This window comes from Babylonia areolata, chromosome 23, assembly GCF_041734735.1.
Source record: "Babylonia areolata isolate BAREFJ2019XMU chromosome 23, ASM4173473v1, whole genome shotgun sequence".
NCBI lineage: Eukaryota > Metazoa > Mollusca > Gastropoda > Neogastropoda > Buccinidae > Babylonia > Babylonia areolata.
In genome coordinates, this window is record NC_134898.1 from 10356568 (window position 1) to 10383806 (window position 27239).

Here is a 27239-nt window from a genome sequence, read left to right on the forward strand (position 1 = left end):
GTAAGAAAATGAAACTTTCAGAACTGGTTTATTATGTGTTGAGCTATTACATAAAAAAAAAATCAAATTTCTCATCTTATTTATACAGTTTTGCCATATGTAGAAAATAATGCCAATTTTTCACCCCGAATCACCATACCCATGCTTGCTTTTTGCATTAAATTCACTTTCTTCTTCATCATCATCCACCCCTTCAACGTCCGACCCTTCAGTTTGTAGCATTTCAAGTACTTCGGCAACACTAAAACATTGCCGTCGCTGCCGTGTTCACTCCACAACATTTTGAGAAGAGCCCGCTTTGCTAACAGGCTGGCACGCAAGCAGACGACCGGTCAGTGACTTTGTCAGCGTGTGTGAGACAGGCCACACATGGCAGGCTGGCCAATCATACCATTCAATTGTGGAGTGACCCAGAATAGCGCACTCTGCTTGGCTAATCACAAAATCACGTGTACAGCGCGTGATGGATTTTTATTTCTTGAAAATGCTATTCCATTCCGTCGTCTGAAACCGAATACATTTTATGTAGGAATGCTCACGCATTCCTTCGTCCGGAGAGAGTTAAAAAAAAAGAAAGTCTTAAGTGTCCAACCTGGAAAATGACCCTCAAGTTTTTCCCAACTTTCCAAAAATCATGGAAACCCTAATAGAAATAAGACACCTGACCTAGTGACAGTACAAAATTGTTATCACTTCCTTACAAGACTTGCACATCTGATATTTGTTGCTAGGAAAAAGAAAAACAGGCGACAATGTTATTTCAAAACCAGAACTGTCAAAACAACTCATGTAATGCAAGCCGACACAAAACGTCAACTCTAAGAACAGAACACCAGGCAAACAGTCTAAAGACTAACTTGTCAAAAGCACAAAAGCTAAAATGGGAGTAACAGTGACTGAAAGAGCAGACAAAGCAGGCCATGGCCAGAACCGCATGAACAAGCAGTATCTGTGGAGTTACTGTTTAATTGATACCCACTGGTTGTGCTGCCATTAACTGAATAAAACAATGCCATTCCCAGAATCTACAGGGGCATTGTGGCAGAATCCAGTGTTCACCAGTGATTAGGGTTCAAGGCCCCATTTTGGCATGGTGTTGTGTCTTATCATTTTTCCTCACCCCACCCAAATGCGAATGGGTACTTGGGGAAGGTTAAAACCATGAGAGAGGATTAGGCCAAGCCATTAACCTTTATTCCCAAATTATAGCTCTGCCAGGTGCCAATAACTCCGTTGACCAAATACAGAAAAACCTGATGTAAACTCTCACTTGGTTAGGATATTTTGGTTAAACAATGTATCTCTAGAAATCCAGAAATTACCATCTTTGTTTTTCCTGGCCCACGGTTAAGTATATGTCGTTAAATATTTGTTTTTCCTTAAACTGTACACTGATACAAAAAAACCAAAAAAACAACAACAAAAAAACATAGCGAAGGAAAATGTTTTGCTGTCAAAAATTTCACACAACTACCTTCCTGTGTTGATATAATAATATCGATGTAATATGCCTATGCATTTTTTTCTTCTTTTTTGGGCCACCCCATCATCTGCACTGTTTCAGTGGCATTATACCCATGCCGCTCTTTCTGAGTTCCTCATACACAGCCACACCTGTGCAATGTGACACACAGTGCACTAATTTAAGCACAAATACTGGTAACATGCTTAAATGTGTGCTGCGATAAAAAATATTTTCAAAATATACAAAAGGAGAAAAAGGAAAAAGAAAACCCTACTTTTGAAACCTCCCAAAATAGCAAGATATCTTTTAAAAGACACATCTTTCAAGAGGAAAACTGTAAACCCAACTGACGGAACTGTGCTTGATGAGTGACAGAAAACAATCCTTGTAATTCTCTCTCGCCATAACAGCCTCACAACAGAAACTGAACGTGTAACACTGGCTAGTACCCTTTTCCTTCCACAGCATGACTCAACAACTGCAAACAGACTTCACACAGCCAAACCAAAAAGAACACTAAAACCAAAAGAAAAAAGCCAAACAACCAAAGCAACATACACAGACCATCAAACCAGAAGACTGAAACCTCTCTCATCAACACACTTCATCAGGAGGAACCTGTATCATTTATTTGACAAACTCAGCAGCAGACAGTTAGTTCAACAACTGCGGCCTTCCCCCCAACAACAACCAACTTACCAGGGTTGTTGCCGGCTGCTGCGGCGGCGGCTAAGAGTTGCTGAACCCCCACTGCATTCAGAGCATCTGGAAGGAGTACACTCTTGCTTGTTTACTGAATGGCAGTGGAAATATTTTCTCATTTGTTTACCGAGTGGTGACAGCTCCAGTTTACACCATGGACACATTCACAAACGACGATGATTGTGAAGAACAAATGCGCCGAGTTTCAATAACTTATGAGGGATAACTGATAATGTAGGTGTGGCCTAACTCAAGAGTTGGGAGAGAGAGGAGCTCTATTCGCCTCTAACCTGATGGGAAAAACATAAGGTCAGAGAACCATCTAAAATTAATACAAATTGTAAGAACTGGAGTGTAAGAGATGGGGGAGTGGAAGACAGAGACAGCAAACCATTTGTGCAACAAAATGAGTTCAAAGTACAAAGAGGAGATTATTGCAAGATACTCTGACACACACATCTTGATTCAATACAATAATAGCTGAACTGTGCTAGAAATGAACACAAAATTTAAGCAGCAGAAACTAAAAAACACTGATCGAGTGTGTGAGACAGACAGGCAGACAGATGCGTGCGCTGAACATACAGATTCACACACACGTGAAGTGACAGTGAGAAAGACTTACTGCCCATGTTTCCCATGTTGAAATTACCACTCCCCATGTTGCCTGCAGCTGCTGCCTGTTGCAGAAACTGAAAAAGGATAATGGGAACCATCATGAGGTGCTAACCAGCTATATTTCCACCTGGTGTAGTGAAGACAAGACATGGAAGGACACTGTACTTTCTCACAGTTCGTATCTTTTTGAGCCAACACTTGCACACTGGCAATAGAATAGGTAGAACACACATGATCATTTCTTCCGTGAAGGATTCAGCTCCAACATTCACTAACAATTGATCGATCAGAGTCCTCCTTTTGTGTGTGTGTGTGTGTGTGTGTGTGTGTGCACGCACATGCGCAAGCACACAAGTGAGCATGTCTGTTACTTATTGCATGCATGAGTGTGTGCACTGTGTGTGTGTGCTTGCACACACAAGCATGCATATGCATGTGGATTTAGATTATCTACAAAATTTATAAGTTTCTTGTATGTCTGTCCTATCTTTACCATACCACAAGGTTACCCAAACAAACTGTAAAAAAAATTGATGGAAAAAAAACCATCATTTGAATTGGCAGCAAGAAAACAAAGAATTCACTGCATGGTATCAATACTCTATTTCATAACTCTTGCACATACACTAACATGCATAAAATAAATCTCAGTAGCTGAAGAAGCTTAGGAGACTTGGTATGATAATCACAAACCATTCACAGAAACTTCTTCATTCACAGAAACATACACAAAAGATATGATTCTAATAATGCTTATATATATACACATTTTGAAAGTACTTACAGCGAGGTACTGTGGTCCCAATGCACCCAGATTGCTCATCTGCATAAACAAGTTGGATGCAACCTGCTGCATCTTCTTCTGTTCCTTTTCCTTCTGTGTGTCTGCTATCTTCACCACCAAGGGAGAAGAACAACCCTGCAATGACACAGTCACAATTCTGAACTGCTGAGAGCACAGATTTCACACAACATAAGTATTATAGCAACTCCTTAACTGCCTGGCCACTGACAGTAACATCATCCAGGGCTCAACTAAGTACATCTTTTCCAAACTGTTCTCTCCGTATCTGCCAACATCCAGTGGCTGCAATCACAGAGGTGCCAAAAGCCAAACCTATTTCCATGCTTCTGACAGGGCTTTTCAAGTGTCCTTGTCGACGAAGTGTCTTATCTTGGTCAATCTGGCTATAAAGCCAAGAATAAGCAAAGACAGTGTAACTATCTCAGTATCTGTAAAGCAGAATAAGCACAATCTTACCATTCTCCTAGTAAAGCAGAAACTAAACACAATTTTACAATACTCCTGAAATAATAAACTCTCACTGTGATGCTGTACAAGATCAACTTAGATCGACTGAGCAATGAAATCTGTCAGGTAAAGTCAACAGATCCTCCAGTATAAACCAATCAAAGCCCAAATCACATGTTCTACAGATTATATACATTGATGATGGGGGAAGCAGCCATGACAAACCAAAAGAAACCAAAAGGAAGTCACTGACTGGAAGCCAGCGACTACACTTATCTCTAACCTGACCAGCATGAAATACAGTGAACTGACACCAGTGATGTCACTGCTGTCCCCACACTGCTTAAATCACTGTAAAATAAATCAACAGAATGCCTGTCTGAATCACTATGTTTCAGTTTCAGCAGCTCAAGGAGGCGTCACTGCGTTCGGACAAATCCATATACACTACACCACATCTGCCAAGCAGATGCCTAACCAGCAGCGTAACCCAACGCGCTTAGTCAGGCCTTGAGGAATCACTATGTGAGATCAGTTATGTCAAACAGTGCATGAGAATTGTCTAAAGTCATGACAGATGACATTTCAGTAACATAATACTGATGAAGTCAAGAATGATGTAATTTCTTAAAAGGTTCAAGTAATCTCATAACCACTATTTGTGATTGAGGAATTACCCGACATATAAAAATTTTCAAGACATATACATTTTTTCAGCATATCAGGTTTTCCTGTCTCTCATACAGTTGTCAAAATGGAATTAATCCAAAAATTCCATGACCTTTGTGACAAAATTTCTTTCTTTCACAATATGACAACAGACAAGAATTTCTCAGCTATCACTTGTTCATCAAAACTCTGAATAGCAAACATATTTCTTCTTCTTCTTCTTCTGCGTTCGTGGGCTGCAACTCCCATGTTCACTTGTATGTATACGAGTGGGCTTTTACGTGTATGACCGTTTTTACCCTACCATATAGGCAGTCATACTCTGCTTTCGGGGAGAAACATTTCAAAAAGCCTTCTGATTCAGTGAGCACACATTTTTTTCCAGTAATTCAGTGAGCACACATTTTTTTCCAGTCAACCACTGACAGGTGAATGAACATCTTGTTTATTCAGCTCCTCCCACCCTATAACCAAACTCCTAGTCATAAACTTGCAAACATGTAGTAAAAAAAATAAAACAGGTATATTTCTCGCTGGGCAAAACAAATGGAGACAACCTTAGAGAATTAATCCATGTTTGTTTTGTACACTTTCATACCCAGGTGCATATTCCCCTGTGAAAGATGATCTAGATCTGATTTGGTGTCTAATTTTTCTGACACACATGATGAAAAATAAAACTAGATTTGGTTACATACTTGTTTTTGTATTTACTACTACAGTAACATGCACTCAGCATACTACTGACGTGAAAATGATGTCAACATGAACAAGGTTCTATAGAAATGACAGTAATAGTACTAATACTGATGATACTGTCATTATTGTTTGTAATATTGTAAAAAATTTTTTTTTTTAATCTAAGGTGGTTTTCTTTGACTACATGTAAAAAAAAAACACCACATTATACTTCCATTCACATAAATATTTAGAATAAATAAGGGAATAAGCAAACAAATAATTTAAACAACAAGAAGAAGAAAGAGTCAGACCTGCATGATCATTTGTATGTGTGTATGGTTGCAGGTCATGTTGCTGTGCTGAAGTGGCAGGACAAAAAGCTAGTTCATGTGCTGACTACAGTAAAGCTGCCAACTACCATGGTCAGTGTGACAACACGGCACTGTCCTGAAAGACAGAAGCCAGCTGCAGTACAAGACTACATCACCAACATGGCTGGAGTGGATATGAATGACCAGCTACTGCAAGTGCAAGGTCTGTGAAGACCTGTTCAAGCGCCACAACACACCGAGACACCAAACTGCCAACTGGTGTCTAAAATATGGAGTTCCACTGTGTGTGAAGCTGTGCCCAGGACTCAACATCACCTGCCATGAGTTTTTTCACTCCAGACAAGACTATTGTCAGTGATAATACATCAGGTTTTTGCGTACAGTGAACTCCTTTTTTATGTAGAGACCGCATTTTTTTTTTGTGTGCATGAATTTCAACTTTCTCCACCATCTGTTCATACTTCATTGCATGTACTAGGTCTTCAGTTCCTAAAATAGTGTTAGGATGTGATGTGGAACATTTGTAAGCTGTTCAAGGACACTTGGTATACCTTTCTGATTGGTGCAGAAATGCTACAAAATACACAAAAAATGGACACCGTGATCAACAACAAGATGGTGAGTAAATAATTTAAATTTTTGCACAAATATGGAACAACATTCACTGAATACACATATTAAATTTCAATTGTCTGGGTGTTTGTTTTTCTGAGAATTTTTTCCCCATCCTATACAAACCCTGGGTTTTCTGGGATTCGCAAGGGCAAAAACTCTTGGTATGGAGTGAGTTAAGTTAAAGATTTTTTGAATGCCAAAGATACACCAGAATAATATGATTTAAACAGCGTTCTCACTGCGAATACCGCAATTGATTTATCGCCCTTTAAAAAAGTATGTTCAAATATTAAATTTTAGAACGTCAGTTAAGGAGCCATGATATTATAATGGGTAAGACAGTTTCTTCTCACCCGAACAGGCGGGGTTCGAATCTGGTTAGGACTTTTTTTTTCTTTTTTTTTTTAACCCGAAGCTTTATAATAACAAATACAGAACACATTTTAACGATTAGATTTTTTTTTTTTTTTTTTTTAAGTGTATCACAAGTGAGTCTTGCTTGAAGGCCTTGCCTCTTGTTTTTTTTTAGTCTTAAATATTATTCATAACTTTCACATCATGGCAATTATTTTAAACTGACTTTTGAATGACTGAAAAGGAAATTTTCTATCTAAAATTACATTTAAATAACATACTTACCGTGACCCAACTCGTGCAGACTCCGGCAGGGGTCTGACATTCCTGTCCTGTGCAAACTACTATCCGCCTATGCGGAGAAAACGAAAGCAACTATGGCCGATAACCTCCCGAAGTAGGTAACCTCCCCTTTGTCCCGCTAGCTAGCGCCCTCTTTTGACGGCAATATGCCATCACCAGCGCAGCCAGCAGGGAGAACAGGAAGCGGGGAGGACGGGAGGGTCTTAAATTTGGGTCACGGTAAGTATGTTGTTTAAACGTAATTTTAGATAGAAAATTTCCTTTAATTACACATACTTAACCGTGACCCGACTAGTGCAGAATAGCCCAACAAGGTGGAGGGCTCGCCTGTTCTACTGTCTGTGTGCTGCGATGGCCTGCTGTGCAACTACCACAGAAGCGATGCCTCTTGAGCCATCATCCCGCAGGCGTGTGACATCTCTCAGGTAGAAGTCGATGAAGGTGGCAGGGTTTTTCTAGCAGGCAGCATCCAGGCAGGCAGCCGTGTTGAGTGTGCTAAGGCAAGAGAAGAGGACCATGCTCTGACTTCATGTGCTCTGGCTGAGGAGGCATCAAGTCTCAATCCTACGTCTGCATACGCGCCTTTAACTGCATTGACTATCCATCGAGACAGGGACGTCTTGCTAATGTCATGCGGATGGTCCAGGTTCCAGTTAATGAAGAGGCGTCGTTTGGATGATCGGAAGGGACGCGACCTTTTAAGGTATATGCGCAGGGCCCTGACCGGGCCGAGTAATCTGTCCTCATCATCATGGGCCAGTATAGAGGAGAGCGGTTTGATGAAAAGAATGGGAGAGGGTGTACTGGGAGTTTGATTTTTGGCAAGAAATTCAGGAAGGAATCTAAGTGAGATAGATCCGTCCGGCTCAAAGGCTATATCTTGTGTGATGCCACTGACAGCATGAACCTCACTACACCGCCTGCCTGAGGCGAGTGAGATGAGAAAGAGTGTCTTCATGGAGAGTAGCTTGAAAGGAGCTATAGCAAGGGGTTCGAATGGGGCCTTGCGGAGGTATTGTAGGACCAGAAAAAGGTCCCAAGAAGGGGTCCGGAGGGATTTATGTGCGTGACTGAGGGAAGCCCCTCGAACCAGTGCCCTGAGCAGGGGGTCATCTGAGAAAGAGGGCCCGCCCAGTTGCCGAAGAGTGGAGCTGATTGCAGCGCGATGGACACGTACTGCAGAGGCAGAGAGGCCTTTGGAGGAGGAGAGGAAGGCAAGAAAGTTGGCGAGATCCATACTGGATGGGTGTGTGGGATTGACTGAGTGGGTTGAGCACCAGGAGAGCCTGCGGTTCCAGTGTGCAGAGTAAACACCTTGAGTGCCTTTGCGATGTGACCTGTACACAAGGTCAGCTGTGTCATAGGAGGCGCCTAGTGCTGACAGAGATTCCCGCATAGTAGCCAGGCGTGTAGGCTGAGAACCTCTGGGTTTCCATGGGGAATGCCGGAGCGGGGCTGGACTAGGGAGTGTCTGCCGATGTGAAGGCGGAGTGGGGGAACGTGAGCGAGGTGGAGTAGGTCGGGGAACCACGGCTGTGCTGACCAGTGTGCACCCGCACTGAAGGCAAAGGGCGATGTCAGTGCAAGGGAAGTAACTGCGGTGGTGACCGGAACGGGCGGCAAAGCAGGAGTTGCCTCCCTTGGATCGACTGCTTGAGACAAGGGGGAGGGCACACGTGTATGGCCGAGCGTGTCCCCTAGTGGTCCACCTTCCTCCCTACACATGGGGAGGGCATCCCTAAGCGCCTCGATTGCTATAGGATCCGAGACGGAAGAGGCATGCCGCGTGGGGGGCGCGTAAGCCGATGTCACAGCTGCCGCCACGGACACATCGCACATAAGGCCCTGTCCAGCGTGCGGATCCAAAGCCAGCGTGTGTTGTTTTCCCAAAGGGATTGGGGCACATTCCATTGTTGATATCGTGGGAGTTGGCAAAGAGATAGAGGAGATCTACTCGGGCACTGCAGACTGGCAGGTCCGAGAAAACACTGATTGCGTCGAGTCCGTTCGCGGATGAAAAAGAATACTGTCGATGGCACCACTGACCTGAGTATGGGGTAACGAACCCCTAGAAGTCGGCGGAGAAGATGTCGGAGGCAGTGGGGGCCTGGAGTCGACCAGAGGTAGTGGAAGAAGTGGAGGCTGTGGGTTGGTGTTGTTGTTTAGAGAGCCCAAAGTAGAGGGCCCAGAGTGTCCGCGAATCGATTGCGATCGCGCCTTAATTATAGCCCGATCGCCCAATCGAGCCACATAATTATGCGACCGGGTTGAAGACATAATTAGACAAACAACAAGGACGCCAAAGAATCGATAGACAGAGAGAAAATACGGAAAAACTTAGCCGTATGCAGTGCACAGGAACAGGCGTCGAGATGGCTGCCGGAAAAAGAGGGCGCTAGCTAGCGGGACAAAGGGGAGATTACCTACTTCCGGGAGGTTATCAGCCGTAGTTGCTTTCGTTTTCTCCGCATAGGTGGATAGTAGTTTGCACAGGACAGGAATGTCAGACCCCTGCCGGAGTCTGCACTAGTTGGGTCACGGTTAAGTATGTGTAATTAAACTGCATTTTAAAAGCATTTAAACTATTTCTACAAAGACATCTAACATAAATATTTGAAACACAAAAAGAAAAACTTATTTGAAACAGAAGAAGAAAAACTTATTTCAAACAAAAGAAAACATAAATTTTGCAACATGTTGAATTAAGTTCATAACGTCACAACAATGTATCTTTCCCTTTGTAAAATCCCTGGAAAATTACGTCAGGTCAAAGTTCATGACAAACACTTATGATCATCCCACTGAAAACTGAAGTGGTATCTTTTGATCTGCGAGCACAACTAGCGCTTTCTAATTAATACGTTGCTGATGATCATACATGCATTTGCACTCATGCTGAGTAATCAGTGAGAATTTTCAGTTGAATAACAGTGCGTAGTAAATTCACTGGTATTACTCCATCGATGTGTCACTAAAATTTGAGGTTAACCCATACTTCTGTTCATGTTTTGATCAGCTTTTTCTTTCAAATTGCTATTTCCGATGAAAAAAAACAAACAACTATGATCGAATGAAAGTTTATTAATTCCTGGAATAAAATAAAACTCATTTTCACAGTTAGTGTTTGTCTATGACCACGAAAAAGTTTTAATCTGACAACTTGGCAGAGATTTCAATGTTTCCATGCATTTCTGATTTTAGACACACACACACACACGCACACACACACACACACACACACACACACACACAAAAAAAAGCAAGCATGTGCTTTCAGTGTCAGATATGCATGCATGCACAGAGTGTAAACATACATCAGTGTGTGTCCCATCATTAAGATATGCTTCTTTACTTGTCAATACAAATGCAACAGCTCTCAACAAGAACAATCAAATAACAGAAATGACTACAATAATCATAACGCTATCCAATACCCCAGACCCTGTCCCGCAACACACTGTACCTCCATAGTCTGTGAGTGGTGCATACCCTTGATAGCATTCATGGCACAAACTCTGCTGGCAAAAGTGACAAATGCACACCCTGCAAGACACAAGACACCACAAATAAGTGCTTAAGGAAACAAGCAACACAAACATGACAAGACAAAGAAAAAAATTACATTGAGTCACGTAACAACTGCACTTCAGTTTGTGGCATCTTGGGAAACATTTTGCAGATGAATCTAATCTTCAATTGTTTAAGAAAAAGAGATGATATTATATCTATAGGTAATGTGAGATGGGTATCAATGTTCCATTACTAGGGTCCATAGGCAATGTAAGATGGGCATCAATTACATACAGTGTTAATTTTAAACAGTTTATTTCCAACAAAATAAACACACACCCTTCCCCCCATCCCAGTTCACTCCTGTCCTCTCGTACACTGTAACATCAGCTGACTAAGTTCAATGCCATTCTGCAGGAAAATTATCATATACTTTTTCTTTCTTTTTTTTTTATATATATATATCATTCTGCAATTTATATTGTACATATTATTTTTAAATTGTAAAATGACTAAAGTCCCCACATCCTAATGTCCAAACCCCTCCTTGAATGTCCAGACTGTAGTATTATTAACACTTTCATTTTGCATATTTTCATATTTGCACATACTAGATGACCTTGTGTGAGGTGTGTATTCATCTAAATAGTGTTATAATGAAAAGAAAATAAACCGATGCAAAGAACATAATCAGGTGACTGCACACTTGTTACATTATCAATGTTCTAAAGCATTTACAACCTAGATGCTCATTGCATATCTTCCCTTTACAAATGATGACTAGAGACAAAGAGCATCAGATGTTGAACTGAATTTTTAAGGTTTTCCACCCACTCGCAGGAGAGTGCAAACAATATATTTTTCTCCTGTTTTGGGTACCGTTTCCTCTAAGGCGGGTAATTTGTTTGCCTAACAAAAGGGCCAGAACAACTGTGTACTGTGCCTTGTTGAGTTAATCGACTGCATAATTATGATGGCAAAGTCTTTTACTTTTAAATCTGTTGTTTCTCCATTGATGGCATGGTGTGTCCTTGAACTATGACCCCTGACCTGCACTCTCCGCAAGGTTTTTGGTCTCACCATAATTAACCACTGGATCAAGTTTAATGAAAATATGATGCAAGACCTGTCTCTTACACCTGTAAGCTTTCAATCCTAATATTCCAGGCCATGGCCTTGAATTCCAAGAGATTGTGCTGTCACCAATGCCACACAAGTAAAATGAAACTATGATGAAATGTGAGCTTCATCTAAAGTTTTTCTATGGTGCTCTGTCAAGAATTTTTCCTGTTTCCTAAATTCCACTGAAGACCCTGATCTCAACCTGCTAAGCTTAACAGGTTTTTGGTTTTAACCCCTTGACTGCTGCTGATGAGCATGCTCACCAGTGAAGCTGTCAATCAATGAGGTAATACCAAGCTTACAAGGTCAGGATGTCAGTCACACTGGGTACCTGGACTTCCTTTTGGGACTGCATTATTTTATGCACAGTAAAATCAATTAACAAACAATACGTGCACAAAAACTGTTCCCTTTCAAGCTCACGCCACAATGATCTCTTTCATCAAGGTTCAGCAATTACAAGATTAATAGAGAGACCTATTATGAGTACTCCCAGTACAACTGTTTGACTTAATACAGTTCGGTAGCAACCTCTGTGAAGACATGTCCATCAAAAAGTCCTCTGGCTCAGGCCAAGGAACAAAAACACCAACTTTCTCACAGCCTTCCTTCACTGAATTGAAGACTTACCTTTAGATGTGCTGGTAGCGTCCCTTAAAACTGTGCAATCTTCTATGGTTCCAAAGGGTGCAAACATCATTCTGACATCATTCTCATTCAGCTTCTTGCTCAGCATGCCCACAAATAGCTTCCGTTCCTCCACTGCAAAACAAAGATGCAAGCCACTGTTCAGATTAAAGGGAAACCATCAAAAATAACAGAAACAAACACATGCATACCTGAAGTGTATGTATATGTGCTGAGTTTGTGTGTTGAGCAGTAATTTGGTAATGCTTCTCTGTATGTCTTAACAAAAAGAGCATCATGTTGACATTTCAGGCTGCCAATAAAACAAAATCAATGCAAACAAACAAAAACAGATTCAAAGCTTTTACGGTTCATGTGTATTTACCATGGCCACACAGTCACATGCATAAGACAAACTGAAACACAAACCAAAACAGGATTATTACACACACATTGGGTGAACACACGAGTCAACAAATCAACAATATTCAAAAAAGGGGTATACTGACATCAGGGTATTTTTAGTCATTGTGCTTTCTCAGTCCACACTGACAAGATGCTGTGTCGTGAACACTTTGACTACTGCTTGTAAACTGAGTTTTTTCTTTGACTGTCAAACTGCTTCCATACGGATAGTCATACTGTACTTACTTGGGTGATTCCAACAGACTGTGTCGCTCAATAGTTCTGTGCACAAGGGAACCGTCTGTGTGTGAAGAGCCGGGAACAGTTTCATGACCTGAGGCATTATTTTAACAATTTGCCTGTTCTGAAAATTAGTGAGCATGCCTCAAGAGGCTATTTTGCAATGCTTGCAAAAATGGAACTTGAGCAGGCTTCACGAACGTTCAACGAGTCACTGACAGAGCTATTTATCTGGACATGAAAATTTACACAAGTGAATATTTCTGTTGAAACACTTCAAGTAAGAAATTCTTAACAGAGAAATAAAACAAAAAAGTGTTGGTTGGGAATGAAGACACTGCTCACATTTACCAGATTTTTTATGTTGCCCAAACTGGATTCTACCTTCAATATCACCATCCAACACTAAGCAGTCTCCTCTATAAATAATTTCCACACAACTGTTCTGTGCATCATGCTGATCAAGGGAGGAATGCAAACATGGACAACTCTTCACTCTCCGCAATCCAAAACAATTATTAGTAGTGTGACAACATGAAGAACAGAATGCACAGTTAGGATTCACAGGACACAACAGAACATGTAAAATATAAAGAAGAAATAAACAAAACTTTACCATTTAAATCACCGTTACGTTTCTCACTATCAGCAGGTTTCATTTGTATGGGATGGTGCATCTGAAACAAAAGTTGCTGTTTTTTTAAAGTCCTGTCAAAAGACACCAAAGATGAAAAATACACACATTCTACAACATATGGGATCCTTGCATTGTCATACTCAGAAGGAATATATTTCCCAATCAAAGCATGAATAATTATTGATCAAATAACCAATCCTTCAACTACACGTCATATGCATGCATAAGGATTAGCACTTGCAGTCAAGGATGTTGCTCATTTGTTCATCGAACACAAACTTACTTAGGCCAATTGGCCTAACAGCAACAGTCAGAAAACTCTGGAGCGTGTCATTTTCATTTCATACATTTAGTTACTACTCCAATGCTCTAAGCTTCTGACACTATGTTAATCTTCAGAATAAAACTGGTATCATTCACCAAATTCATCAGTGAGAGACACAGAGAGGGAGAGAGAGAAAGAGAGAGAGAGGGGGGGGGGGAGGCAGAGACAGAGATGAGTAAGAAAAACATATCTATATATAACATTTACACTTTTGACTTTTGATACGAAGTTCTTTGTCCACACCTGCATTACTAACTTGTACAAATGAAAAGCACATCACCTTAGCTATCTGATGCCAACTCAGCCAACTGCTTAAAGAATTTGACCTTTTGACCAAAATGTCAGAGAGGAGATACTAATGCTGATTACTGTTGTGTACAAAAGCTATCTGGAAAGAATAATCATTTCACTAAAGACCAATATAAAGCAACACCCTAATTCAAGTGTCTGTTTTAAAATGACAATATGGTCAGGATAAAGGCTTGTTACTGATGTGACTGATCTTAGTATTCCTGGTGCATTGATATTTCTTCTCTTTTTTCTTTTCAATGTATTGTATACAGTAACTATTACTAAGATTTGTTTCTAACATAATGAGAGCATGTTTTTTCAGTGTTAGTTGAGTTTCAGTTTCAGTTTCAGTAGCTCAAGGAGGCGTCACTGCGTTCGGACAAATCCATGTATCGCTACACCACATCTGCCAAGCAGATGCCTGACCAGCAGCATAACCCAACACGCTTAGTGTTAGTTAAAAGATAAAATAACAAGAGAGGCAAGGCCTTCAAGACTCACTTGTGATACATGTACACTAAAAAAAAAAAAAATCAAAAAATCATCTAATCGTTAAAATGTGTTCTGTATTTGTTATTATAAAGTTTCGGGTTAAAAGAAAAAGAAAAAAAAAAAAGTCCTAACGGCAGATTCGAACCTCGCATGTTCAGGTGAAAAGAAACTGTCTTACCCATTACACTATCATGGCTCCTCAGCTGACGTTCAAAAATATATTTCAACATGCTTTTTTAAAGGGCGATAAATCGATTGTGGTATTCACAGTGAGAACGCTGTTTAAATCATATTATTCTGGTGTATCTTGGGCATTAAAAAAATCTTTAAGGGCAATTAAGAATTCTTTTTAAGTCCGAGGTAAAGGAGACGTGGCTATCACCGCAATCACACTGCAACATTTAGCCATTTTCTCTTAATCTAGATAGATGTACAAGTTTAGTTACACCCGGTTGACACGATCGATTCAATTTCTCTTTTATGTTCATTCTAGTTTTATAGTTTTAAAGTTGATATGAAAATTCAGTATTTTGTTAAACTAATAACATGTAGAGCCAAGTACAAGTACTTCTAAACGTCGTATGAAGAAAAGGACTTCATTTTGAGAAAAGTCAAGACAGGAAATTTTTACGTTTCATCAATTCAAGGGTATTAACTCTCATGGTTTATTATTTTCAACTGTGAATTCCGACTGATTCTGTGGATATTTTTATGGCAGTTTGGGGGATAATCCAGTAAGTGGTGAAGCGTTCACAAATCTTTCTCTGAATAAATATTTAACGTCTCCTTCTCCAACTTTCTATCACATGTTATCGTGTATTGTCCATTGAATATAGGATTGAATGGGCAGGTCAACAACTTGAAACAAAATGGCGTCGTTTGCGTTCGCGAAGAATATGAGCACGCACTTTGAATATGTATAAATATGTTTACGCAATTGATTTTTGCCCATGACCTTCAGGGCTCAGCCAATAGATCTATAAAGTCCACTTGTTGTATTGATTTTAATATTTTCCGAAAAAGACCACTTGGGCGAATGAACATAGTGAAAGCCCTGTACACTGAGAGTAAAACACACAAGCTTTTTATGTACGGAGTATAATTTCAAAATGTAATGTTTAAGATGAGAAAGATCAGTTTAAAGCAAATTAAGCCCCCTAGCATTAATTACAGATTAATTATCCTTTTTTTTATTATCTGCACCAAAGACATGCAAAATAAATATAACTTCCATGCTTAGCAAAAGAAGTTCCTGTTTGAACAAAAAATGATAAAAATGCTCTTGTTGTGTCAGAATATCAGATCAAAGTGCCAAGTTTAGAGAATAAAAAAAATAAATAAATATAACAGTAAATCCAGTTTGCATATAATTTGGCTTTTTTTAAAATTTTTTTGTGTGCCCATCCCAGAGGTGCAATATTGTTTTAAACAAGATGACTGAAAAAACTGAATTTTTCCTATTTTAATGCCAAATTTGGTGTCAACTGACAAAGTATTTGCAGAGAAAATGGCAGTGTTAAAGTTTACCACGGACACACACACACACACACACAGACAACTAAACACTGGGTTAAAACATAGACTCACTTTCTTTACACAAGTGAGTCAAAAATGAATATGGAACTTAGTACTCCAGGTGCATAGATCTTTTCTTCTTCTTTTTTTTACGTATAGTATACTATTATTGTTACTGAGTTCCATATTCATTTTCATTTCATCTTTTAACTAACAATGAAAAACATTCTATCAGAAACTAATATAGCAGTAACTTGGGTAAGTCTTTGAAATATAACTTAGTTGTCCCTTTTAGTTTTAACAAATTTAAGCATCTTTCTTCAGTAAAATTATATTATAATGAAGTGAATCAATCCATGATGGCATCTGCACTTACCATTGGCATAGTTTTAACATTATGAAGGGCATTCTGGGCATCTAAAGCAGCTTTCCGTGTGTAGAATGTAACAAAGCAGCAACCTGGACACAGAATATATGCAACATGTGTGACCACATCCTAATGTTCTCTTTCTGCGCACACTTTCTTTAAAAAAAAAGTTTATGAAGTCAAAGATTAACAATTCATTCTTAAATCAAGGCACTGCTGAAGTAGTGAAGAAGTGTTTTTATTCTTCACAATACCAGTTGCATATTACATCTGCTTTTCTTTTCTTTTTTTTAAGAATACTTCAAACATATACATGTATTTTCTGGCCAGTTCAGTTGGTTTTCATGAGAAGACGAGTATTTTCAAGTGGGATAAATTTACCTTATGCACATAGTCTGTTGCCCAGCTCAATGGAAGTGCTTTCCCAGCTTTTGCATTGGCAAGAGACTTTCTCCATTCAGTTCAAAATAGTTTTCAAAAATGGCACCGAGCATAAGTCAAACAACTTCAGTCATTCTAGAAATATGTTGTCACAGAAAACTGTCCATGATAATGTTATCAACCATTCTCTTTCTCTGGAATAAATCATTCCACACATATTAATTATTTAGTTTTACAAAAAGGTGAAATCTCTCCTGTGGCCAGTCCAACTCAAAGAAATATTTTTTTAAACTGAAGTTTACCATTTATATTTTAACACATACAATGTTCAAAATCATAAAATTAAGTGTGTATTCACGATAGTCATCCGTGTCCAAATATGACCATTAGAACAGCAGAGAAGGCAACTGCTGTCCTAACTATCTGGGATTGAATTTCATTATAAAGGAAAGTGTCTTCCCAGTTTACATCCCCACTCTCTTGCCCAAGAGGGTTTCAGGGCAGTGTTGGGATGGTTCCAAAAAGGCAATTGCCCCCCAAGAATGCAGCACTAAAACTAGAGCCTTTGCAAACCTGGCTCACAGTATATATCAGAAAGAAAACATTTAATTCAAATGAACTCTGAGACAGAAAGGGCTCTATATAAATGTACATTATTAATTAAACACACAGTCACAAACATATCTAACAGTAACACATCTTGAAGTTGAACGTACTTCAACTGGGAACGAATAAGCACATTCTGCTTTTCTATCTTTTTTTTTTTTGGAATCACTATCACACTGTGCGGTATGCCACACCTAAAACAATCTCAGTATCGTATCACGAAGTACAACTCAAATAATGAAATTGTTTAAGGAAAAGATTTACAATCAGAACTGTCATTCCATTCCAGCTAAAAAATGGAACATGGAGCTCATAAAAAAAAAATTAAAAAAATGAAGGACACACCTTTACTCTGACCAGTGTTCTTGTCTCTAAGTACATTCAGATGATAAACAGGTCCATAGTCTTCAAACATTTTTTGGAGATCATTTTCATCCATGTTCTTGGGGATCTGCCCCACAAACATTTTTATAGCATCAGGATCTGGTTCTGTCTGTGATGTAACTTGGCTGGCGGAATTCATGATGTTTGTGTTGCTGAAACAAAATAAAAAAAAGGAAAACATGGGACTTCCTGTAGATACAGAAGAATTTAAAATTCATAACAAAAACCATGGAAATAGCCACTAAATATTTCTCAAACTTTATTATGCACATTTTGCTGTTTTATACAATTCCTGAAGATACAACACATACACAAAAAAGATAACTGCAAAATTCCTCCGTTATCAGATCATCTGTCTCCCAAATTAAATATAAAATTCCTCTCCTGTGTATCTCCTTGACTTTTTATTCACAATATTTTTTCTGTCAAAATATCTCATCCACCTTTTCAAATGACAAATATGATCAATTCTTTTTAGAAAAAAAAAAGGTGGGATTAACTTTTCAATTAGCCTCTTTTGTAAAAACTATAAAGTTATCTGCCAAGATCTTTCTCTACACAAGGGCCTCAGAACCAAGTATGTCTTCATAATTCATATGAAAAGAAGAACAGTGAAAACTGTTTTTTATTGAGAACTCAATGCTAAAATTCATATCCACTGACAGGCAATCATGTACTGTTACAAGTGTCTGTCATCCGGTTAGTTTTGTCAATTGTAAAAACTTGTTCATAAAACCAGTGAAGGTTTGAATAAGAATGTACATTTAAGTATTGGACACAACAGACCACTGGAGAGTTCCGTGCTTACATGACTTACAGAGGCATGTCATATGATATATGCTCTCCAAATTGATTTCCTCTCCGAAATTACGAGCAACAAAGACAATCAAGAGAGGCAAAATGTGTGAAGCAACAGGCTTTTTTTTTTTTTCTCAACCTTTTGCTTCATGTTTTGTTGTTTGTTTTTATTGTGCATATGATGGCACTTCACTGGGCAGTTTGGTTGCAGCAATGGAGGCTATCAAATGAAGAAATGGAGAATAGCATGTTTGCTGCTTTTGCCTGTGTCAACTGCCTTTGGTATTGCTCACGATTTCAAGTTATCATTAGGTGTCCCTGCCCAAACCCTCCAGTGGTCTATTAGTTCATTATTTCATACTACATAATTTGCACCATGTTGTTTATGTTGGAACAAAGGGGGTGGGGGCAGGGCATGCTGGTGGGAGGGTGAATCACTGCCTGTCTGCATGTTCACTTGCTTGGAAAACTGGAACCATTCACTTTTCATAGTGTTATAAAAAAAAAATTTTTTTTTTAAATACACATGTATTGTTTATTTAAGCTAGAGGTTTCTTGCACAACATACAAACACATGAATTGTATGCATGAACACACCATTGGCACCCACACACACTGGTATTTCGTTACAATCATTAATCATTCATGCATGTTTAATAGAAACTGTGAAATAAATATTCCCAAGTTTTAATGAGATCAGTAGATTTGTACTCATGCATGAACCCGATGACCCTTCAACACTAGTTGAACTGACCCAAGAAGAACGGAATTTAGATTCAATCGATCGATTCCTGTGTTTACTATTCAAGATTAAACACTAGCTATTGATACATATACTTTATAGGCCAAAATCCGATTGTAGTTTATCATTGCACGTCTTTTTTTTTTCATCTCAGATTAGACTCCATACAATTTATGTAGAAACCGGAACTTTCTGTATATGAGGAATCAAAATGGGTTCTTAAGAGAGAATGGGTAGGAAGGTGATCACTCCCAAATTATCCGTGATTACAAAATAATCAGACCAACAAATTTATAGCTCTAAAGAGAATAACTGGACCGAAGTCAAGAGTCGCCGGTTTCTTCAGGTCAGTCGGGGTCAACAGTTCACCGACTTTCTGCTACATTGTACATCAAAATACTGTTTGAAAACGGCCGCTCAGTTCGACGATTTAATACCACCCACTTATGTCTTCACAAAATACGCCAAACTGTTTCATAATAACCCGGTTTTGACCATAAATAGTGCTTAAATTGCCGCAAACACTGGTCACTGAACATTGAGGAATGACGCGCAGTGCGCACGTTTTTTTTTCCTTTTTTTCCGGTCGCGACGGCATGACCGTTGAAAACAGGTAGGTTTTGCATAATCAGGTTCACCACTGTACTCAGCTAGAATCATGGAGGCGTTGGTCTTCAAAACTTTAGGTTTCTTACATGGATTGTGTTTTTACCTTATTTCCAGGTGAAAAAAACAGACACAGGACAGCACAAACACATAACACGCTGCACAAAATGGCGGACGGCGGTACTACATTCCCACAAGCCAATGCGCAACAACGCTTGAGCCAATGCACGTGTTGCTGGCGATCGTGGATTGGGCGCTTTGTCGGGGGTGGGGGGTGGGGGGGGATCCAATGTGGGGTCCTTGCTAAAGTCCTTCCATTGCTTCAAAGACCACGGTACTGTTGGCACCGTTATTGATTTTTATCTTTTAATAAACATGGGAGTTTCACCCACTGAATGTCCATTTCATTCTTCTTTTCTAGTTATGGAGACCGTCAGGTGGCTGAATCCCGGCTGCCGTGTGTCAGTAGCCTACCGGCTGTACTGATCCTCTGTATCGATTAGCCGGCGTTTGGCCGGTTTTAATCGTAAAAGTTGAATGCCTGTTGAAAATCATTGATTAGCCTGCATTGACCCAGACCCTTGTTCGAGGTCATACGGTCAAGGAAACGGTATTCGTATCAGTGCCGAGTCGGTGGTGATCTGGCGGCAAAATTGGGTTTTCAGTTACGACCGGCCGGGAATCTCTCTGGCTGTGAACTGAAGCAACTGAACTGAAACTGACAAACACCCGGTTCAAAAAAAAAAAAAAAAATTCTTTCTTTTTTTTCTGTCCCATCATCTGTACCGTTTCAGTGGCCGCTTTACTCAGTCCCACGCCGCTCATTCAGATTCAGTCCTCCATACACGGCCACACCCGGCAGGTTCGTCCGTCACAGCGGTTCCAACGTCAGCAGTCCGCAGGGAACTTGCCATCAATGTTAGGTCGCCAGGAGGCCACACACCAGAGGAGACCCTGCACTGCTGCTGAGTCACTTCGGTCACTGGTGTTCAGTGGTGCCTGTTCTGAGTTAACCGCGTACTTAGGACACTGGCCACCTACTAAGCCCCGGGCCTACTCTGAACGACAATTATGGCTTACGGTCGCGGAGCCAGACTGACTGACTGAGCCGCGTCCCGGCTCCCAGAGTGAGTGGAGACCGCCACCACGTCCCTCAACAACTCTGAGCCTCCCCGTGAATCTGCCGACCAGCTAAACGGACATTGACAGGACTCAGTCGCCCCAAGCACAGAAGTGGAGGGGTATCGAAACTGAGCCGGTCACCATGAGAGCCGGCACTCGGGTCATGAAAGGCCATGGCCGGCCGGGCAGACTTTGAGACTGTTTTGTTTATATTGATGATGATGGAGGAGGAGGATGACGATGACGATGTTCCTACTATGGAGGTCCATCAGTTTGGTTTCAGTAGGACTGCGTGACAAGGCTGTATTCTACGCGGCTTCCTGTCATTATGATATCCTGGCGTTCAACCAGGCCCGAGAGATACAAACACTTGCAATGTTGGTCAGGTAATTAGAGCAACACACCCAAAGACACATCCTTGAAGTGGATGACATTCGACTGTGTGGTCCCAGTCTCCCCATTTAAGCCCACAAAAATCAAATTTCAATTAGTTTCCAGATTTGTAAGCTTTTATTTTATTCTAACTATTCATCACAAAAGTGTAATCGCGGAATGGCTGTGGGTCAAGGGAAAGGGGTTGGGGGCGGGGTGTCCGGCGGCCGCGGCAGCGAGGAAGAGCGGGGCACTCAGTAATAATAATGATATGGAGGAAGCAGGGGTGGGGTGGGGGTGCAGAGGCCCTCTCTCTCTCTCTCTCTCTCTCTCTCTCTCTTATCTGCAAATATTTGACTCGACATTTTGGGCACTGGGTTAAAATTTCCAATGTCACGGATTCAGTAATGTACTGATTTTCTCAAGTTTACGGCAACAACAACTAATATATACTTTTTTTTTTTATTTTTTTTAAATAATATTTTCTCCTTCTGTTGCATGCACATCCAGCATCACTTCTCATTAGTGTTCATCCTAAGTATTTCAATGTTCAGATCTAACAACTCAGTCATCAGTGACTGACTGGCCGTACAACAACTTAACTGCCGTGTAGGCGATAGCCTGTTGGTATGTCTCAGTCCCTTTGTATACCGACCCTATATGGGTTATAACGTTATCAATTTTACTTAGTTTCTAAAAGCCGAATCATTTTCTTCTTTATTTTCAATTTTCATCATTCCTCAGTCTCATTTTTTTTCCTACTGAGATCCACGTTTACAGTTTTTTTGTTTGTTTTGGGGGGTTTTGTTTGTTTGTTTTCTTTTGTTTTGTCTGTTTTGTTTTGTTTTTATCCCCCTTTCCGTTAGAAGGGTGTTAAAGAATAATGACCAGATGCAGTGGTTTAATTGTTGTGCTGTGGGAACAGGGTTATATGCCTGTTATATATATATATATATATATATATATATATATATCATACACAGTTATATATATCATACAAAATATTGTTCTTTCATGCAATTCATCAGTCGTATCATTATCAACTGGCTGAAAACTGAAAAAAAAAAAAAAAAAAAATGCCGGGGTTTCATATCCGAAAATCCCTTTAAGTATTGTAATTTCTAAGATCAAATACATTGTTGAGATGAAATAATGATCGCTCCGGATCTATAAGGTAATGAAAATAATTATTATATACGTAGCTTACGTTTGTGATAATCTTTTCATATATGGAAAAAATATAGTCTGGCTGGCTATGATAGTTCAGTTTGGATCTTCTTGGTGTATATTTTTGTGAATCTGGATTTTATTTTGTGTCATAATAATCATATAGGCATAAAATTCAGTTCCAGTTCAATGACTTTTTCTTGCGTTTAGGACTGTTAAAATGTTGATAAATATACTGATTTCTATCAATTTGTCGTGCGTTCAAAACTAGATTGCAGTCATCTCCAGAAGCCCATTTTCCCTTTCAGATTTTAATTGAAAGTTGGACTTGACGTTGTAATCTAAATTAAATTGTGGGTGATCACTGTTCGGATCATAATGATTAATAACACTGGTCATTCACACCGCCGCATGCATAACTCTAAAACTGAAGAAGAAACTGAAGACAAGGAAGAGGCAGGGGAGGGAGGCTATCTTGTGAAGAGGTGGGTTTTAAGGCCAGACTTGAAAGAGCTGAATGCGGAGACCTGACGAAGCGAAAGAGGAATTTCATTCCAAATGCAAGGTCCAGAGATAGAGAAAGAGCGGCGTCCAACAGTGGAGTGTTTTAATCTGATATGCGTAAACATCAGAAGTGGATCCGAAGCCGATCGTAGAGAGCGAGATGGAGCGTAGAGGTAAAGGCAGCCACAAAGATAGGAAGGGGCAGATTTGTGAATACATTTATAACATAGAGTGCTGATCTTATACTTTGTGTGAGACAGGGAGCCAATGGAGATGTTGCAAAAGAGGAGTGATGTGCTCAGAGCTTTTCTTGCTGAGAACGAGTCAGGCAGCAGAGTTTTGTATGCGCTGAAGGAACTGAATGGATGAAGCTGGCAAACCAGACAATAGAGAGTTACAGTAGTCAAGGCGAGAGAGAATGAGAGAAACGACAAGTCTAGATGATGCGTCGGTGGACAGATATTTCCGAATGGAACTGATGCGTCGCAATTGACAGTAGCAGGATTGACATGCTAGCAATGAAACTGATATCTTTTTCAATAGTTTGAATTGCCATCATATCATGATTTCCACTGACGAGTATCCTTAATAAAGAATGGAAATCATCATTATCAAACAATAAATGGCCACACCTCTTGTTTGGGATATACATGAGGCACAGAAATATCCCCATTCATGGGCCATTTGTTTCTCTGTGCTTGTTTACTTAATGGGTATCTTGTTTATATAAATGATTATAAAAAATGAAGAAAAAAAAAAAAAAAAAGAAAGAGGGGGGGGGGGGGGGGGGGGGGGGGGGGGGGGGGTTGTTTAATGATATCGAAATACACAACATCCATTTTGAAAATCACCCAGGTCCTGCACGTTAGCTTCTTTTATCGAAAGACCAGCAGACGTTTCTCTCTGACAAAAGATGTTCCAACATCTTCCGTTATGCGTGTGGTGTGACAAATCTTGCCCGTACTTTTATCAAAAACAAGTCTGAAAATAAACAGAAAAAGCGATAAGATGTCTAACCGACACGTGAAAATTTGAAAATTTCACACACACACACACACACACACACACACACACACACCATGAAAGAGAATCCCAGCAGTTCCCGGCTTTGTTCGTCTCAAGAACAAAACTCAACAATGCCAATTTCTTCACGCATTACTAAGTATGTGAACCATGCTCATGATAACCAAAGACAGTGAGTGATGATGACACCGGCCTGAAGAGAAGTCAATAATCGCCGTAGTGGTTAGAGGAAGAGAGAGAGAGAGGGGGGGGGGGAGGAGAGGGGAAAGCTTGGGGGCAGGGGTGAGGGGGGAAGGCAGGGGAGGAGAGAGAGAGGGGGGGGGGAGGAGAGGGGAAAGCTTGGGGGCAGGGGTGAGGGGGGAAGGCAGGGGAGGAGAGAAAAGAAGAACAGGGACAGACACAGATGGAGGCGGTGGAAGGTCAATGCTTGGAGTCTCATATCGATCAGTGCTGCATGATGTGTCTGGCATCACATGCATGCTCGGCTGGCCCCCACGTTCCATGGCTCCACTGATCTTTGAACACATGCGCACTGCAACAAACACTGACATGCACGTATGTCGGCCGGAACACTTTCAATTCCCCCCTCCCCAAGCGCGCGCGCGCGTGCACACACACACACACACACACACACACACACACACACACACATCAGTTATAGTTGTGTCATGTTAGCTTTTCCTACCATTTTGCTTATGTTCCTTTTTTTCTAACTTGAACGTTCTCTCTCTCTCTCTCTCTCTCTCTCTCTCTCTCTCTCTCACACACACACACACACACACACACACACACACACACACACACACACACACACACATTCACCTGCTCCCCCCCCAACCCCCTCCCCCATTCCCTCTTTTTCTCCCCCGTCTGATATCACTTAGACTGAGCGGAAAGACGTTAATTAATTAATTTGAAGATTATTACTACCACTGCACACACACACACACACACACACACACACACACACACACACACACAAACACTGACGTCTTCCCACTCCCAACTCCCATTCTCTACACCCAACCACCCCCTAACCTCCTCCATTCCACCACCATACAATCACTAAAAACCCAGTCACCTCCACCTCCTAAGATGGACTCGTGACATTTTGGGGTTCTCAACAAGCAGACAGACAGACAGACAGACAGGCAGCCAGGCAGACAGACAGACAGACAGTGCACGGAGAACAACAGACATCCCGAAATGGATCGACCATGGCCTTTTAGCATCGCTGCACCAGACAAGGGCATCGACCTCGATCGTCGGCACATGAGACACTGTGACGCTGCTTTCCATCTCCCCAGCAAAAGCAAACCTGCTGGAGTTGTTGAGAGCTCGCCAGCTCTCCCTTTCGTGCATGCTCTCAGTCCAAGGCACGTGTGCACTGAAACAAGCTGGCCACGTACAGACTCCATAAAAAGTTGAGGACCTTTGCACTGCAGCAAGTTGGCCACATACAGACTCCGTAAAAAGTTACGGACCTTTGCACTGCAGCAAGCTGTCCACATACAGACTTAATAAAAAAAAAGTTGCGGACCTGTGCACTGCAACAAGCAGGCCACTTACAGACTTCATAAAAAAGTTACGGACCTTTGCACCGCAACAAGCAGGTCACGTACAGACTCTATAAAAAGTTAAGGACCTTTGCACTGCAACAAGCAGACCATATCCAGACTCCATAAAAAGTTAAGGACCTTTGCACTGCAACAAGCAGGTTACGTACAGACTTCGTAAAAAGTTATGGACTTGTGCACTGCAACAAGCAGGCCACGTACAGACTTCGTGAAAAGTTAAGAACCTGTGCACTGCAACAATCCGGCCACACACAGACTTCATTAACAAAAGTTAAGGACATGTTCACTGCAACAAGCTGGCCATATACAGACTCCATAAAAGGTTAAGGACCTTTGCACTGCAACAAGCTGGCCACGTACAGACTTCATTAACAAAAGTTAAGGACATGTTCACTGCAACAAGCTGGCCATATACAGACTCCATAAAAGGTTAAGGACCTTTGCACTGCAACAAGCTGGCCACATACAGACTCTATAAAAAAAAAAAAAAAAGAAGTTAAGGACCTTTGCACTGCAAGAAGCAGGCCACATACAGACTTCACAATAATTAAGGACTAATTCAGTCATGAAAGCAGGTGCATTTTTAGCGAAGCCATGAAACAGTGGAAGAACAGAGAAGCAGAGATGGAGAGAACGAACTGTTAGGACATCACTCAGTGCTGATGCTCCTGCTCTCGGTGACTACTGGACTACTTGAGAAGAAGAAAAAGAAGAGGAACTGGGAACGAAAGAAACTCTGTGTGTGTGTGTGTGTGTGTGTGTGTGTGTGTGTGTGTATGCGTGCGTGCGTGTGTGTGTGTGTGTGTGTGTTTTACCTGTTGTTTACCACCACCCCCCGCCCCACGCCATATACACACTTTATCTTCCGCTTCCAATCAAAGCTTGGATTACAAAGCAGGAAACTATACAGCCATCAAAGATGTAGTGAATATTACCGGACCTGATCTACCTTCTCTAGAAGACATATATTATAAGCGGCTACTCAAAAAAGCAAAATCTATCAGCCAGGACGAATCACATCCAGCTTTTGGGATTTTCGAGATGCTCCCCTCTGGTCGACGGTACAGAAGTATAAGGACGAAAACCAATCGCTTCGCCAATAGATTTTTCCCGAAAGCAGTCAATGCCCTGTCTCTCGAACAAATCCAGTATGATAACTAGAATTGTGCAATCAACAACCATCTACCTGAAGATCCAGTCATCAGCCCCATCCACATGTAATATGCGGCTTCTGTTCAAACGTGTGTGTGTGTGTGTGTGTGTGTGTGTGTGTGTGTGTGTGTGTGTGCAGTGCGTGCATATCTGAGTATGCAGAAGTTTTTATATCGATATGCACTTGTATGTATCCTAATTTCTACTGTATCTGTGTTTGAGTATGATTTTCGATTTATGTTCGTACCATGTTATGTACTGTCCCCCCGAATATTCCTTGTGA

At 40.7% G+C, this 27239-nt stretch overlaps 1 protein-coding gene across 12 annotated transcripts in view; it reads right to left on the reverse strand.

The window, feature by feature from the left end:
- The window catches only part of LOC143298205 (CUGBP Elav-like family member 2), a 34801-nt gene extending 14569 nt beyond the window's left edge, over nt 1-20232 (reverse strand). For 9 of the 12 annotated variants that reach the window (XM_076610994.1, XM_076610992.1, XM_076610986.1 and 6 more), the window contains exons 1-9: nt 20146-20232; nt 17855-18045; nt 16532-16614; nt 13512-13572; nt 12254-12385; nt 10455-10534; nt 3570-3704; nt 2793-2859; nt 2165-2230 (exon numbers count right to left, since the gene is read on the reverse strand). In XM_076610994.1, the coding sequence (XP_076467109.1) occupies nt 2165-2230; nt 2793-2859; nt 3570-3704; nt 10455-10534; nt 12254-12385; nt 13512-13572; nt 16532-16614; nt 17855-18032 (802 nt within the window). In that variant the 5' untranslated portion in view covers nt 18033-18045; nt 20146-20232. The remainder of the gene's footprint in view (nt 1-2164; nt 2231-2792; nt 2860-3569; nt 3705-10454; nt 10535-12253; nt 12386-13511; nt 13573-16531; nt 16615-17854; nt 18046-20145) is intronic. The other 3 variants (XM_076610988.1, XM_076610993.1, XM_076610987.1) reach the window with 1 other exon arrangement.
- Nucleotides 20233-27239: the final 7007 nt, after the last annotated feature.